General features: G+C 44.9%; 1 protein-coding gene across 1 annotated transcript in view; it reads left to right on the top strand.

Annotated features, from left to right (window-relative positions):
* Positions 1-1,200, top strand: part of LOC111404666 (protein FAR-RED IMPAIRED RESPONSE 1-like) — a 10,026-nt gene extending 8,826 nt beyond the window's left edge. The window contains exons 7-8 of the mRNA XM_023033441.1: positions 1,004-1,068; positions 1,163-1,200. Coding sequence (XP_022889209.1) covers positions 1,004-1,068; positions 1,163-1,200 — 103 coding nt within the window. The remainder of the gene's footprint in view (positions 1-1,003; positions 1,069-1,162) is intronic.
* The last annotated feature ends 13,277 nt before the right edge of the window (positions 1,201-14,477 follow it).

The raw sequence follows: 14,477 nt of genomic DNA on the forward strand, positions 1-14,477 counted from the left end.
TTGACTAGTCAAAATCAAAGTCAAATAAGGACTTAAATGAAGTAAATCATTTTAGTGGGACTTGAATTGACCAAATTATTTTTTGAGAGTTTATTTTACAAATTGACAATATTTAAAGGTTTAAGATGGATAAAATTTAATTTTGAGGATCTAATTATATAGTATTGAAAGATGAGGATTTAATGTGGTTTTATATGAAGGTTGGAGGACTTGTTTTGCAATTATGAGTTAGTACCACTAAATATTAAATAAATAGCCACTTGTTTCATTTTGAGATAGATACAAAAATGAAAAACGGCCAGAGAAGCTGAGAGAAGGAGAGAAGAATTGAGAAGGAGGTAGAGAAGGAAACAAGATAGAGAGAAAGAAAAGGGCAAAAAAAAGGTGGAAAAAGAAAAGGAAAAATGTGTTATTGAAGAAGATGATATATGGACTCAAATATAAGGTTCATCCTTTCTTCTATTCTATTCCAAGAGGTAAGAAAAACTTATTGTTATTCAATATTGTTAGATTTGGGTTTGTAGTTAGTGGCCTAACTTAAATTTGGAGGAAAGAATAGATATTGGAGTTGAATATATGTTAAAGGAATATGAAATGGGTTTGTAAATTAAAGCATAAATCTTTATATTTATAGTGTATATGATACAAAACAATTGATTTATGAGGTATTACAATGAAATATGGAGTTGAGGTTGGATTTTGGTATTTTTCTTAACTAATTTTCGGGCAAAATGAATGCATAGTGCTATTTTTGAAATTCTGCCCAGAAAGTGTCATTTCTGTCAATAGTTTTGGTGGCAGATTTCAATACACAGGGATTGGTGCCATATTTCTATATTTGGAATTTTAGTGCCATTTTTGTCAAACCTTGGATTTCCAAATTTTTAAAGGCTTGAATGAAGTTATATGACAAGTATTGAGGTTTATGTATTGGAATAAATTATGTATATGGCTTGTATATGTATAAGTGATGGATTTTAAGGAACTGTGGGTAATTTAATAGATTTGATAATGCATGGTGTTTAGTTGATGAATTAATAATGAGAATAAAAGTTGAGGATTGGAGATGTAAGAGTAAATATAGAAGTTGAGGAGTTAAGTAGTGGAATTGTATTAATTTAATTGTAATGTTTTAATTTGAGTAATTGTACTGTTATTTCAGGTAGTGACGTGAAAGTTTGGAAAAACTTGTCAATTTAGCCAGATCTTTATTTATAAATCTGTGAGTGGAAAAATATAAATATTTTTAAAATATTTATAAATTAAGTATATTGTCAAAGTACGTGCAATTATATGCAATTATGTGTTCGATTACATGATTATTTTGGAAAAATCTCTTTCATTATGATATTTGTGGAACTCAAAGATTAGATATGAAAATATTTGTGATGTGAAATGTGAGACATGTGATATTGAGATCGACCAGAAAGTACCCATGATTATATACTTTTTCTAGTTCATAGAGGGGCATTGGCCGTGTTCTATCATACACGGAGGGTCTTGACCAGACATTGGTCTTGATCGTGTACATATAGTTCATAGAGGGGCCTTGACTGTGTTCTAGAATTGATTATGAGAGGTCTTTGAGACCGACTTTCGTTCACGGAGGGGGCCAAAGGCCCGTGGCGAAAGTTCTTAACCCGAGGGGCGGATTACAGATTTTAGTCAGAGGGTACATTTGTGGTGGATCACATGTAATGTGATGAGATGATAGTATAAATATCAGCTGATGACTATATCGTGGATATGAGATGATATTTACAGAGTTGTGAGAATGTCTCACTTTTTGTCTATATTCGTATGAGGCTATCATGTGAAGTATTAAATGATATCAAATTACCCAGGGCACATCTCCAAGTGTTAAAAGGGAAGGGTGGAGAAATTCAGCTTTGCTTGAGGCTGCCGCGTCAAGGGTTCGAATCTTGAAATATGGATTTGGCTCTTGGGTAAGTGCAAGTGTACAAGCAGCCTTCCACCCTATACCTTTGGAGGCATAACCTGCGATTTACCTCTCTCACGATACTCCAGAACAGGGGCGGTGGGGGACCCTTAAGGTTAAGGTTCAACCATTAAGAAGGACACGATGTTTCTTGGAAAAAAAATTAATTCAAATAAATTAACAAAAGTTTAGTTAAAACATATACTGATCTAATGTAGAAGAATTGGAACTTATATATATAAAGATACCAAGAATGCCAAAAAGGCAAGCCATGTGAGAAGCAATTACAAGAGCCACATTGCTACAAAAACTGTCTTTTGCAACGTTCAAAAAAATGTTGTTGGTCATATTTTGCAACTTTTGATCGCATGTTGCAAATATGGATATTGTCGTAGAGTAGAAGGATAAGGCAACCTTTTTTGAACGTTGCAAAAAACTCTTTCGCAACGTTTTTTGAACGAACGTTGCAAAAACCCTTTAGCAATATTTTTTTGAATGTTGCTAATAAATTTTTTCAGCGTTTTTTAAATGTTGCTAATAACCTTTTTGCAACATTTGTTGAATGTTAATAACCTTTTTGTAACATTTTTTGAATGTTGCTATTTTGCAACATTTTCTAAATGTTACTAATAACTTTTTTGCAATGTTTTTCGAGTGTTGCTGATAACTTTTTAGCAACATTGTTTCAAAGTTGTCGTAGGTTTTTTTTACAGGAATTTATGTAAATTAAGTGGCAAAATTAAAAATGACTCTTTGTGAACAAATTTTTGAATTACATAAAAATTGATAATTTCATTACAAATTTTTGAATCCGTACATTTGATACACCACCACCTAAATAAAAAGGAGCTTCAAAATGAAACAAAATAGGAATAAAATTTTGGTACTGCTTAGGCACGAAGAGCTTATTACCACACTTGCAACACCAAGCTTCTGGATAATACTCTAATGAGAGCTCTCAATGATACTGGCAATCCTCTTTGCTTGATGAACTTTGGCATTTCCTCCTTGTAGTCTAGCTGAGTTCTTAGCCACCATCATTGTGCCTGAAATCGACTTATTTATCTATCATCAGAGACATAGGTAAAAAGAAAGAACGGCATCACCAATTACCCAAAAAAAAAAAAAGAAGGTAAAAGAAAAAACCAGAAAAAGAAATCCAACAAGTATTTTATTTGCTTCAAACTAACATCCTAACATCAGTTCTTACACCTATCTAATGACTGTAGTACTCTCTGCTCACTACTCTAGTTAAAAAAAGTAGGAAGAATGAAGAAGGAAAACTTACAGCTGCTAACCTCTCACTGTGAATATCACTTACAAACTGAAAATCACATGATAGAAGAGTTAAGAAAACATGAACAATTTCGCAGTTCAGAAAAATAATTTGCATCGTGTGATGTGAGAATAGCATAAGCAACCCACCAACACATAAAATTTATTAAGCTCAACAAACTCTTTCTACAAAGTAAGCAGAGAAAACACTTGCCGACTTTTTTGTAAGTCTTGATCTCATCTCCACCATATCCAGGAAGTGCCATATTCCAGTTTCTTTCTGAATCAAAGTATCAAACAGACATTTGAGCTCTGAATATTTTCACCACTTAACAAAAAAGCAAACTCCTAGAAACTAACCAAGATTTAGCAGAATGTCCTTGGCTTCTAAGGTAGTGGACATTCGATGCTTGGCCAATGAACAACCACATGTTGTAATCTGGTGAAGTAATATTTGAAATAGAAAAGCTCGTTAATGCAACTTTGCCATGCATTTAAGTCATAATGGACTTTTATAATTTAAAAATGAATAAAATTTAATACTAAATATAAATGACAATTGCATATAACTAAGAAACAAGAGTAGTTTATGTTGTGTGTTGTCATACTTGGCCAATCTACCTGGGCCAATGGCCCCCTCAAACCGAACCACGTGGCACTCCAACCGAGGTGGCATAGCTTGCCGAGGTGGACTATGGCCGCAGCCCTTCAAACCGAAGTCTACTAGTGGAGGCCCCTTTTACCGAGGCCTGTGAATGTACCCGAGGTCCACATGCCGAGGCCTATGACCCGAAGCCATAATGCCGAAGCTGGTTGAAGAGAGCTGTAGCCCTCAAGTGGAAGTATTGTATGAAATGGCCGAAGCCCCGAAGCTAATGTAATGGCCTCCGAACCATAAGGGAGCATCCTCCATGGTCACTTCTCCCAAGAGATCGCCTACACAAAGATCTTATTCGAATGATTGATGGAACGTTTGTCATAAGCATAAAGGTCAAGTCTTGTCACTAGTATGGAGGCTCTGCACAAGCAATAAATGCGTAGCAAACTAGCAAGTCAAGCCCCCTGCCTAGGATAAGATGTTTGAATCAAAGAAATGAAGCCACGTGCCACCCCATCCAAGGGCTCCCATTTCGCATGTATCACTATAAATACTTTCATTTTGTAACATCAAAGTACTAATGCAAGAATCAATACAAAGAACTACACTTTACTCAACTCTCTTTCTCTCTCATTTACTTGCAATATACAAATCCAGTTTACACATACTTAAATATACATTTACGAACACCGGTTGGTAATTATTGTACAATCGAATCACGAACAACCCGCCGAATTTTGAACGTCACTGTCCCGCGTCGTTGGGCTACTCCCACGCCCTTTGAACCGCTCGTTTTAGACCGTTCACGTGTCTTAGCGTGTTGGACATTCGCCCACGTGTGCGCGGGTGGGACCGGCATCTGTTGGCAACAAATTTTGGGGTCAACAGATTGGCGCCGTCTGTGGGAAACCATACCATAATCACGAACAACCCGCCAGATTCCAAACGTCACTATCCCGCGTCGTTGGGCTACTCCCACGCCCTTTGAACCGCTTGTTTTAGACCGCTCACGTGTCTTAACGTGTTGAACATTCGCCCACTTGTGCACGGGTGGAACCGGCATCTGTTGGCAACAAATTTTAGGGTCAACAGATTGGCGCCGTCTGTGGGAAACCATACCATAACCATGAGCAACCTTGTGGCAAAAGCCTACTGAAAGGACATTTGGGCAACCCCCCTTGAAAAAGGATTTGTTCTTGGAAAAGAACATGAGGAAGCCCCATTACTTAGCGAAATCTGAAATCTGACAAAAGAAAATGAGCTCCAATGAAGATACTCCCCCCAGGAGGGTAAGAGAAAACACGAACGTGCCTTCTCAGCCCGCTGCCCCGGCAGCCCGACAGAGACTCCACCACCACCAAAGAAGAGGTGGGATGCGTGCGACGGCACGATTATCAAGAGAAATGGCCACCATGGCAGCCAACATGAGGGATATTGCTAGCTAAAATTTGGCTATGAGGGAGCTTATGGCCCAAATGCAGAGCCAGGGAGGCTTCCCCATTCCTCCATATGCCCCCCAAGGGCACTACTAGCAAGAGGATGAAGTCCAAAGTCATAGAGTTGCTACGCCAGACTATGGCCGAGGTGGAAGCTCATTTGAAAGGGAAGTGGAAGTTGATGTTTCCTCCAACTACGCTTCTAGCCGACCAACCAAGGTCCAAATGAGGCATGATAATTTTCCACCTCCGTATGAGCAAGATCTAAGACATAGGAGGGCAGGAAGTGTTTTTGACAGAATCAGCCCCGCCGAACCAAGGCTAAGGCAACAACAGGCTCAACAGCCTTGGACAAGGCCGCCTCCTCCACCTACAATGCCCCAGCAGGCGAAAAGAAGGCAAGAAAATGCCCCCCGTGTTGCTCCACCGAGAAATAGGAAGCAGAGGAGAGAGGAAGAGGCTAGGGATCTCCCCGGGATCTCTCACCAACAACCGGAGCATGAGGCTGATGAGTACGACTCTGATGAACAGCAGAGGTCCTGCGACTTGGACGATGACGATGAGAACCTGCCATTCTCAAGGAACTAAGGAATGCCCAGGTCCTGAGCCATTATGTTATGCCAAAAATACCAAAGTATGACGAAAGAGGCGACCCGAAGAAGCATCTGAATGCTTATAAAACTCACATGAGCCTAAGGGGCGCCACCCCAGCCGTGAAGTGCAGAGCCTTCCATTTAACGCTTAGTGCAGCGATTGAAATTTGGTATAACAGATTGTCATCTGGGAGCATCAGAAGCTAGCCCGAATTCAAGACAACAATCTTGAAAAGGTTCACAGTGAGCAAAGAAGGAGAAGCCCCCATCCAACGTCTCTAGGACATGAGGCAAGCACATGGGGAGTCCCTAAAGAGCTTCTTATCACGCTTCACCGATGAGATGACGTACTGCGTACAAGTCAGCAACCGAGAGGCACTATTTGCACTAAGGGGAGGTCTGAACATGAATACCTTATTCTGCTGAGAGGCACTATCCGCACTAAGGGGAGGTCTGAACATGAATACCTTATTCTGGAGAGATGTGCAGAATCAAGACCCCACCACCTATGATGCCTTACTCGAAATGATGAGAAGGGAGATCATCAATGAAGAATTGATTGAGCATAAGAACAAGGCAAATAGAGGCCTCCTGCCTCCTCAAAGACAGCGCGGTAGAGACCCGACCTCCCACCTGATGGGCTACCAAATGAACCAGGCCGGGAATGAGAACTCCGATCAAGCACTTGCCACCACCACTTTGAATGCAGTTCCTACCTTGGCATATGAAGATGTCAATCCAATTACTAGCCCCTATCAGATGGGGGCTCAGGAGATGCCCTGTAGGGGGAGAGGCCGAGGTCGAGGCTCTGGACCTAGAAATAGGTCAAATCCGAACCCCCCAGGATACTGTGTACACCACAGGTCCTACAGGCATAACACAGCGGATTGTAGAGACTATGCACAACATTCCCTGTAGGAACCCATTAGAGACAGACATGATTCGCCCCAGACGAACAGACCCCATCCAGGCACGACAACCAACGTGGGCGTGAGGAGGCCGCTCCCCGTCAAAGGGATGTATCCCCACGGCGATGGGAGCATGATGCGGAGAGGCCCAGGGAAGGGCGTAGGCACCAAAGAAACCGGTAAGCTAGAGATGAAGCCCCTATCCATGAGGTGGACACCATATTTGACGTTCCAAATGTTGACGGTGAAACACGAAATGCCAAAAGGAACTATGCCCGGGAGGCTAAACACCCCCCTTTGACAAGCTACATTGTGGGTAGCAGCTCCCGAAGAAACCAGGTTCCACCCATTGTATTTACCCAGGAAGACGCAGAGGGAGTTCATTACCCCCATTGCGATGCACTTATGGTGAGGGCTGTCATAGCCAGGAATGGGCTCAAACGAATGTTAGTTGACAATGGCAGCTCCGTCAACATTCTATTCGGATCCGCCTTTGATAAAATGATATTGGATCATCAGCTGACGCCCACCACCACTCCACTGTACGGATTTACCGAAGATAGCATCACTCCAAGGGGAAAGATAACACTAGCGGTGGAGATGGGGGAATCCCCACGAACAACGATGAACTTCATGGAGTTCCTCATTGTCGACAGCCGATCGGCCTACCATGGGGTGTTGGGCAGACAAGCCCTAAAGGAACTGGGAGCAATCACCTCCATCCACCACCTATGCATAAAATTTCCAACAGAAAATGGGGTGGCAACGGTGAGAGGCGACCAAAGAGGCTCGAGAGAATGCTATCTAAGCTCCATCAAGAAGGTAGAGCCCCGGGACATCCATGTAATCATAGCTGACGTGGTCATGGCTGACGTCTTAGGTAATGCTCCCACCGAACAAGATGTTGATATGATCGATGCACCACCTAATTCGGAGGCGCTGGTCATCGATGAAATTGACCCCCGCATCATGGAACACGAGCCTCAGGCATCCCCAGTAGAGGAACTTGAGAGCTTCTTGGTAGACCCCCGAGACCCATCAAAGGTGCTGAAGGTAGGCAAATGCCTATCCAACATTCTGAAGGAAAAGATTAAGGATTTCCTGAGCAAAAATCTTGATGTCTTTGCCTGGAAGCATGAGGACATGGTAGGCATAAACCCTAAGGTCAGCTGCCACCACCTGAAAATTGATCCTAAGGTTGCCCCGCATAGACAAAAAAGGAGAGCCCTCAATCCTGAGAGGTATGAGGCCCTAAGGAAGAAGTTCAGAAGCTCATCCAAAATGGCTTCATCCGGGAGGCAACCTACCCTAGATGGGTCTCTAACCCGGTTTTGGTAAAGAAAAACAATGGCAAGTAGAGGATGTGCATTGACTTCACCAACCTCAACAGAGCTTGCCCGAAAGACAGCTTTCCACTCCCAAGGATTAACCAACTAGTGGACTCTACAGCTGGGCATGAGTTGTTGAGCTTCATGGACACGTACTCCGGCTACAACCAAATCCCCATGCACCCGGCCGATGAAGAGCACACCTCTTTTATTACGGATCGAGGCCTCTATTGTTATAGAATGATGCCTTTCGGGTTGAAAAATGCCGGAGCAACCTACCAAAGACTCGTAAACAAGATGTTTGTAGACCTCATTGGCAAAACAACGGAGGTCTACGTGGACGACATGCTAGTAAAAAGTTTGGAGGCCAAGGACCACATAAAGCACCTCAACAGCACTTTCCAAATCCTAAGAAAATATAGGATGAGGCTCAACCCCCTCAAGTGCGCCTTTGGGGTGGCCTCCGGCAAATTCTTGGGGTAAATGGTCAACCAACAAGGAATTGAGGCCAATCTCGAGAAGATTGAAGCTCTATGCAAGATGAGGTCTCCCCAAAAGCCAAAGGAGGTGCAAAGTCTTACCGGGCGAGTGGCCACATTTAGCTGCTTCGTGTCCAAAGCTACGGACAAATGCCTCTCCTTTTTCAAAGTACTGAAGGCTGGGAAGAAATTCCAGTGGACTGAGGAATGTGAAGAGGCCTTCCAATGCTTGAAAAGGCACTTGGGGCAAGCCCCCTCCTCTCCAAACCTAAGCCCGATGATATCCTACAACTATATTTGACCGTCTCCAATGAGGCAATCAGCTCAGTTCTGATACAGGAAGAAGGGTCCACCCAACTCCCCGTATACTACACAAGTAAAGCGTTCCTATCACCGAAAACCCGTTACCCTGATATAGAGAAGCTCGCTTTGGCTTTCATCACGGCCTCTAGGAAATTGAGACCCTACTTCCAAGCTCACACCATCCATGTACTGACAAATTTTCTCTTGAGGCAGGTACTCCAAAAGCCTGACGCCTCAGGAAGGTTATTGAAATGAGCGGTGGAACTCAGTGAATTTGACCTTGTATTCAAGGCTAGGTCAGCCATAAAAGGGCAAGCCTTAGCCGACTTTATGGCTGAATTCGCCAACCTACCCGAGGTGGATGAAATCATGGAACCTGCCAAACCCCCCACGTTGAATCTCTTCATTGATGGGTCAGCTGGGGATGTTGGCTCCGGTGCTGGGTTGTCCTCATCAGCCCCGAAGGTCACAAGCTCACCTCGACGGTGAGGTTCGGATTCAAAGCTACCAATAACGCGGCAGAATATAAGGCACTTCTTGTGGGTCTCGGGCTGGCCATCGAAATACAAGTAAAGAGGCTACTCGTCAGTAGTGACTCCCAGCTGGTTGTTAGCTAGGTCAATGGTAACTTCTCAGCCAAAGACAAAACGATGGCCTCCTACCTGAAAATGGTGATGAATCTCATCCCATCCTTCGAAAAGTTTGAGTTGATCCAGATCCCCCGCATCGAAAATGCGCATGTTGATGCACTATCGAAGCTGGCTAACAGCAAGGACTCAGAGCTACTCACAGTAGTACCTATTGAGCACCTCCTTCTACCTTCGATCGAGGCCCCAACTGTAATGTGGGTCGCTGGGACTCCCACTTGGATGCAACCAATCATAGCATACCTCAAAGACCAGGCACTGGCAACTAGCAAGAATAAGGCTTACAAGCTAAGAAGGAGCTCAGCCCACTTCCTCTTCATTGATGACGTTCTCTACAAGAGAAGTTTCTCTTCCCCACTCCTACGGTGCATCGGAGGAGAAGAGGCTACCTACATATTGAGGGAAGTCCACGAGGGCGTATGTGGCAACCACTCCGGAGGTCTATCTCTGGCACAAAAAATATTGAGGCAGGGGTACTACTGGCCCACACTAAAGCGGGACGCTCTCAAGTTTGTACGAAGATGCGATAAATGCCAGCGCTTCTCTCCGGTGCAGCGATAACCATCGCAGGAGCTGACCACCGTCTCTAGCCCCGGGCCTTTCTCAAAATGGGGTGTGGATCTCATAGGTCCCCTACCTAAAGGTAGAGGAGGGGCAAGTTTTGCAATTGTGGCTATTGATTACTTCACGAAGTGGGTCGAAGCCAAACCACTGGCAAAAATCACTGAAGCCAACACCTCCAAGTTCTTATGGAAAAATATTATTTGCCGGTTCGGAATTCCCCACTCAATTGTCTCAGACAATGGCAGATAGTTTGACAACAAGAAAGTTAGAGAATTATGCGAAGAGCTCGGCATAAAGAAGTACTTCTCCACACCTCACCACCCACAAGCAAATGGCCAAGTTGAGGCCGTGAACAAGACGATCAAGCATGTCTTGAAAAGGAAGCTTGATGTATCAAAAAGGGCCTGGGTTAATGAGCCACCCCAAGTCCTTTGGGCGATCCGAACCACCACCAGGACCTCAACAGGAGAAACGCCCTTCCTCATGGCCTTTGGAACTGAGGCTATGAGCCCCGTGGAGGTTGGACTTCCATCCCCAAGGCGTCTACACTTCAGCGAGATAACTAACGATGAGCTTCGAAGGCTCGACCTCGACTTCATCGAAGAAAGAAGAGATGACTCCCAATTGAAGTTTGGCACATATCAGAGAAAGATGACAAGGTACTTCAACTCGAAAGTCAAGAAGAGGTCATTCCGAATCAACGACCTTGTACTCAGGAGGGTCTTCCTTTCCTCAAAAGAACCTAGTTCCGGTTCCCTTGGCCCAAACTGGGAAGGTCCATACAAAATCAGAGAAAAAGTCCGACCTGGGACTTAATGGATCGAAGACATGAACGACAAGGCACAACCTCGTCCATGGAACATTGAACACCTCAGAATCTACTACTAATAAATGTGCTATTTTGCTGGACGACCTTTCCTAGCCTTTGTAGCATTTCTATGGTTCAATAAAATTCAGTGATTAAATTAACGTGTTGTACTACCTCGACACCTCAGAGGAGAGGCTCGCGTCCTACCTCTGGGCCACCTCGCTTGAACTCCGAGGCACTAGCACATGCCTCCCTTAGGCCAGAAAAAAATAAAACGCCAAGGGGAGAAGCCTCAACATGGCTGCACCATCCACCGTGTCTGGGATACATCGTCACCTCGGAGGAAAGGCTCACGTCCCACCTCTGGGCCACCTCGCTTGAACTCCGAGGCGCTAGCACATGCCTCCCTTTGGCCAGAAAAAACAAAACTCCAAAGGGAGAAGCCTCAACATGGCTGTACCATCCACCGTGTCTAGGATGCATCGTCACCTCAGAGGAGAGGCTCGCGTCCCACCTCTAAGCCACCTCGCTTGAATTCTGAGGCGCTAGCACATGCCTTCCTTTGGCTAGACAAAATGCCAAGGGAAGAAGCCACCTCACATGCAATTCTTTTTTGGTTCCGAGGCTCATTATTTTCAATTGTTCATTTGCTTAAGTCCGAGGCTCATACAATTATTATGCTTAAGTAAAGTTCATTTGCTTAAGTCCGAGGTTCATTTGCTTAAGTCCGAGGCTCAAACAGTTATTATGCTGAAGTAAAGTTCATTTGCTTAAGTCCAAGGTTCATTTGCTTAAGTCCGAGGTTCAATCCAGTTGTTTAAAGTAATTGAAGTTAAGGTACCAAGTTAGAGTTATTTAGTTGGAGCTTCTGTCAACCTTTAAGTTCATTTACTTAAACGAGGCGCATACACTTGATAAAGAAACAACAATGAATGAAATAGGCATTATATTAATCTTCAAAAAAGATTACAAAAGTGGGCCTCAGGCCATTACATTCGAAAAATGCTGAAAAGAAAACTAATCTAAGCTTGGGTAGATGGGGAGGTGCTTCTGTACTTGGGGCTTCGGCGGCTTGAGCATCGGCATTTGTCTCCCCTGCCTCAGCTGCTTCATTACCCTGCACGTCCTTAGCAGAGGTCTAAGGTACCTCATCCACGAATTCAGACCTGAGTTGAGTCAGATCCAAATTGGGATACAGTTCCTCTGCCCGCTCCATCACCTCAGCATAAGCAAAGTTTCTCCAGTATGCACTGAAGCTCTTATACTCATCTGTGTTGTGGAAGTTGGCAACGTACTCCTGCACCGCCTCTTCCCTCGCCTGTTGGGCCTCCTCTTTGGCATGAGATGCATCATCCACATACCACTTGATTTGGGTTTCCAAGAAGTGGTAAGCTTCTTGGGCACCCATCAAAGAGAGATTTGCCTTCTCCAGGGCCTCGGCGATCACCCTTTGGTGCTCATTGGAGACCTCCACCTTCTTTGTAAGGGAGGCCACCTCGCACTGTGACTCGTGGACCTCCTTCTTCAAGGCTTCAATCTGGGCCAAGGTAGACTCCAGCTTAGCCATTTCTTCAAGTTTTTGGGCCCTGGCTTCTTCCACCTCGGCCCTAGCTGCCTTCAACTCCTCAGTAAGGGAGGCCGTCTTCTCCTCCAAAGACCTGGTCCTTGTCTGAAAATCACTCAGGGACTCCCTGCATTCAAGAGCGAGGCCAAAAGTTTTGACGCTTTGGCTCACCAACACCCTCGTCAAGTCGGTGGCATCGCAAGAGGAGGCATGAAGCTGCCACCTGTCCATCCAGAACCAGTAAAAGTTCTCTGTGGCACTTCGGACTTCCTGGGGAAGAGCCTCCACCAAGGCTAAGGCCAAGGTCTCCTCCCTTCTAGCTAGGAAGCTTGGAGACTTCCCCTTTTCCCGAACGGGCTTTTGTTTAGTTACCTCCTCCTCGCAGCCTCCTCCCTGGCCTCCTCAGCCTCAGCCTCCCTGACCATTTCTAACTTGATGGCTTTGGAGGTAGATGCGAGCAGTTTTGGCTTGCCTGTTGATTTGGCTTCGTGGGACACTGATGTCCCAAATTTTCTAGACGAGCTAGTAACGTGCACCAGCTTCCTCCTCTTCGTCTCTTCCGGGACTTTCTCTTTTCCTCGAGGCTCTTTTGGCCTCTCTTGCCTCTGGGAAGCTCTCTCTTCGGAAGCCTTTAGAGTACTGTCCTTAGGAAGGCGTTCCACCTTGCCTCGGACTTCCTTGGCCCCACTAGATCCCGGCTTCAAGGCCCTAGCCTTGGCGATGGTGGTGGCTTTTATAATTGTAGCCATGTCTGGAGTTGGGTACTCCCTCCTCTTGAATTTATCTGCATAAGAGTGTCAGGTCAGCACATCAATATCCAATAAAAAACACAAGGAAATTTACAACTATGGGAGCCTCGTACCTCTGGAAGTCATTAGTCCAAAATCCAGAAAATAGCGACTCCTGTCGATCAGATGGTCAAAGTGGCGGAGTTTTAGAGGCCTCTTGTAGATGTCCTCTATCACCTCGAACTCTTCCCTACTGAGCTCGAACCTCGTACTACAATTTGCAATGGAAGCTCCAACAGTTAGAAATTTTCTAAGTGTTCAATTCAGAAGTACGAGCAGGGGCTGGGAGACTCGCGAGCTTCGTAGTACTGGGTCGGCACTATGCAAGAAAGGGCCTTGTCCCCCTCCACTGCCTGCCATTTTCCCCGCACCCAGAACCAAGACTCCTTCCACCCCTTAATGGAGGAAGGCAGTCCCACCACAAAGGGTGCGTGAGCCCCCCAAGGTGTAAGATAATACCACCCCCTGGACTCCTTCCCTATGATCCGGGGCTGAAAAAGAGTCATGAATACATGGAGAGGCATGTCCTCCCCAAGTGACACATCTTTCCACAAGAAATATGAGCCGACCAACTGGCTTCACCCATTTGGCAGAACCTGGGTCGACGACAACATAAAATCCCTCAACACCGCCCTAAAGAAGGGGTGTAAAGGAAGACGCATACCTACCTTAAACAGGTATTCACTGACTGTCACGCATCCGGACCTCGGATAGCAAGCCCACTCATTTGGCTCGGGAACTAGCATCTCTATGGTGTGGGGAACACTGTATCTCTCCCTGATCTCTCCAAACCTCTTCCACGTCATACTTGAGGGCACCCTAGACGCCCCCTACTCTTCAGTATAATCTACTAGGTCTTCGGTCATGGCGTAACTATCAGCCTCAGCATCTCCCCTCTGACTGACCTCATAATCTAACGACGCAACCGTCACCAACTCCCTACCCGAGGTGGATTCCACCTCACAGAATTAACACAACAAAAATAAGGTTTTTTTGCGAATGATACCTAAGGGAAGAACACTACGAATGGAGATAAGCCGGAAAATCAAAAAATGGGCAGCCTTGACGCCGGAAAGTTCAGGAATTTGAGAGAGAATCAAATTGCCAAGTTTCAAAAGTCCTAAAAAAATGGGATTTTCTTGCCCTTTATAGAGGTCCAGAATGAACCCCAGCCGTTAGATCGAAACTCAGTCAATCTGAACCCTCCATTGTAGATCAAATCCAAGGCGTTGAATTCAAACGATTTT

Source organism: Olea europaea, chromosome 1 (genome assembly GCF_002742605.1).
Source record: "Olea europaea var. sylvestris chromosome 1, O_europaea_v1, whole genome shotgun sequence".
Lineage (NCBI taxonomy): Eukaryota > Viridiplantae > Streptophyta > Magnoliopsida > Lamiales > Oleaceae > Olea > Olea europaea.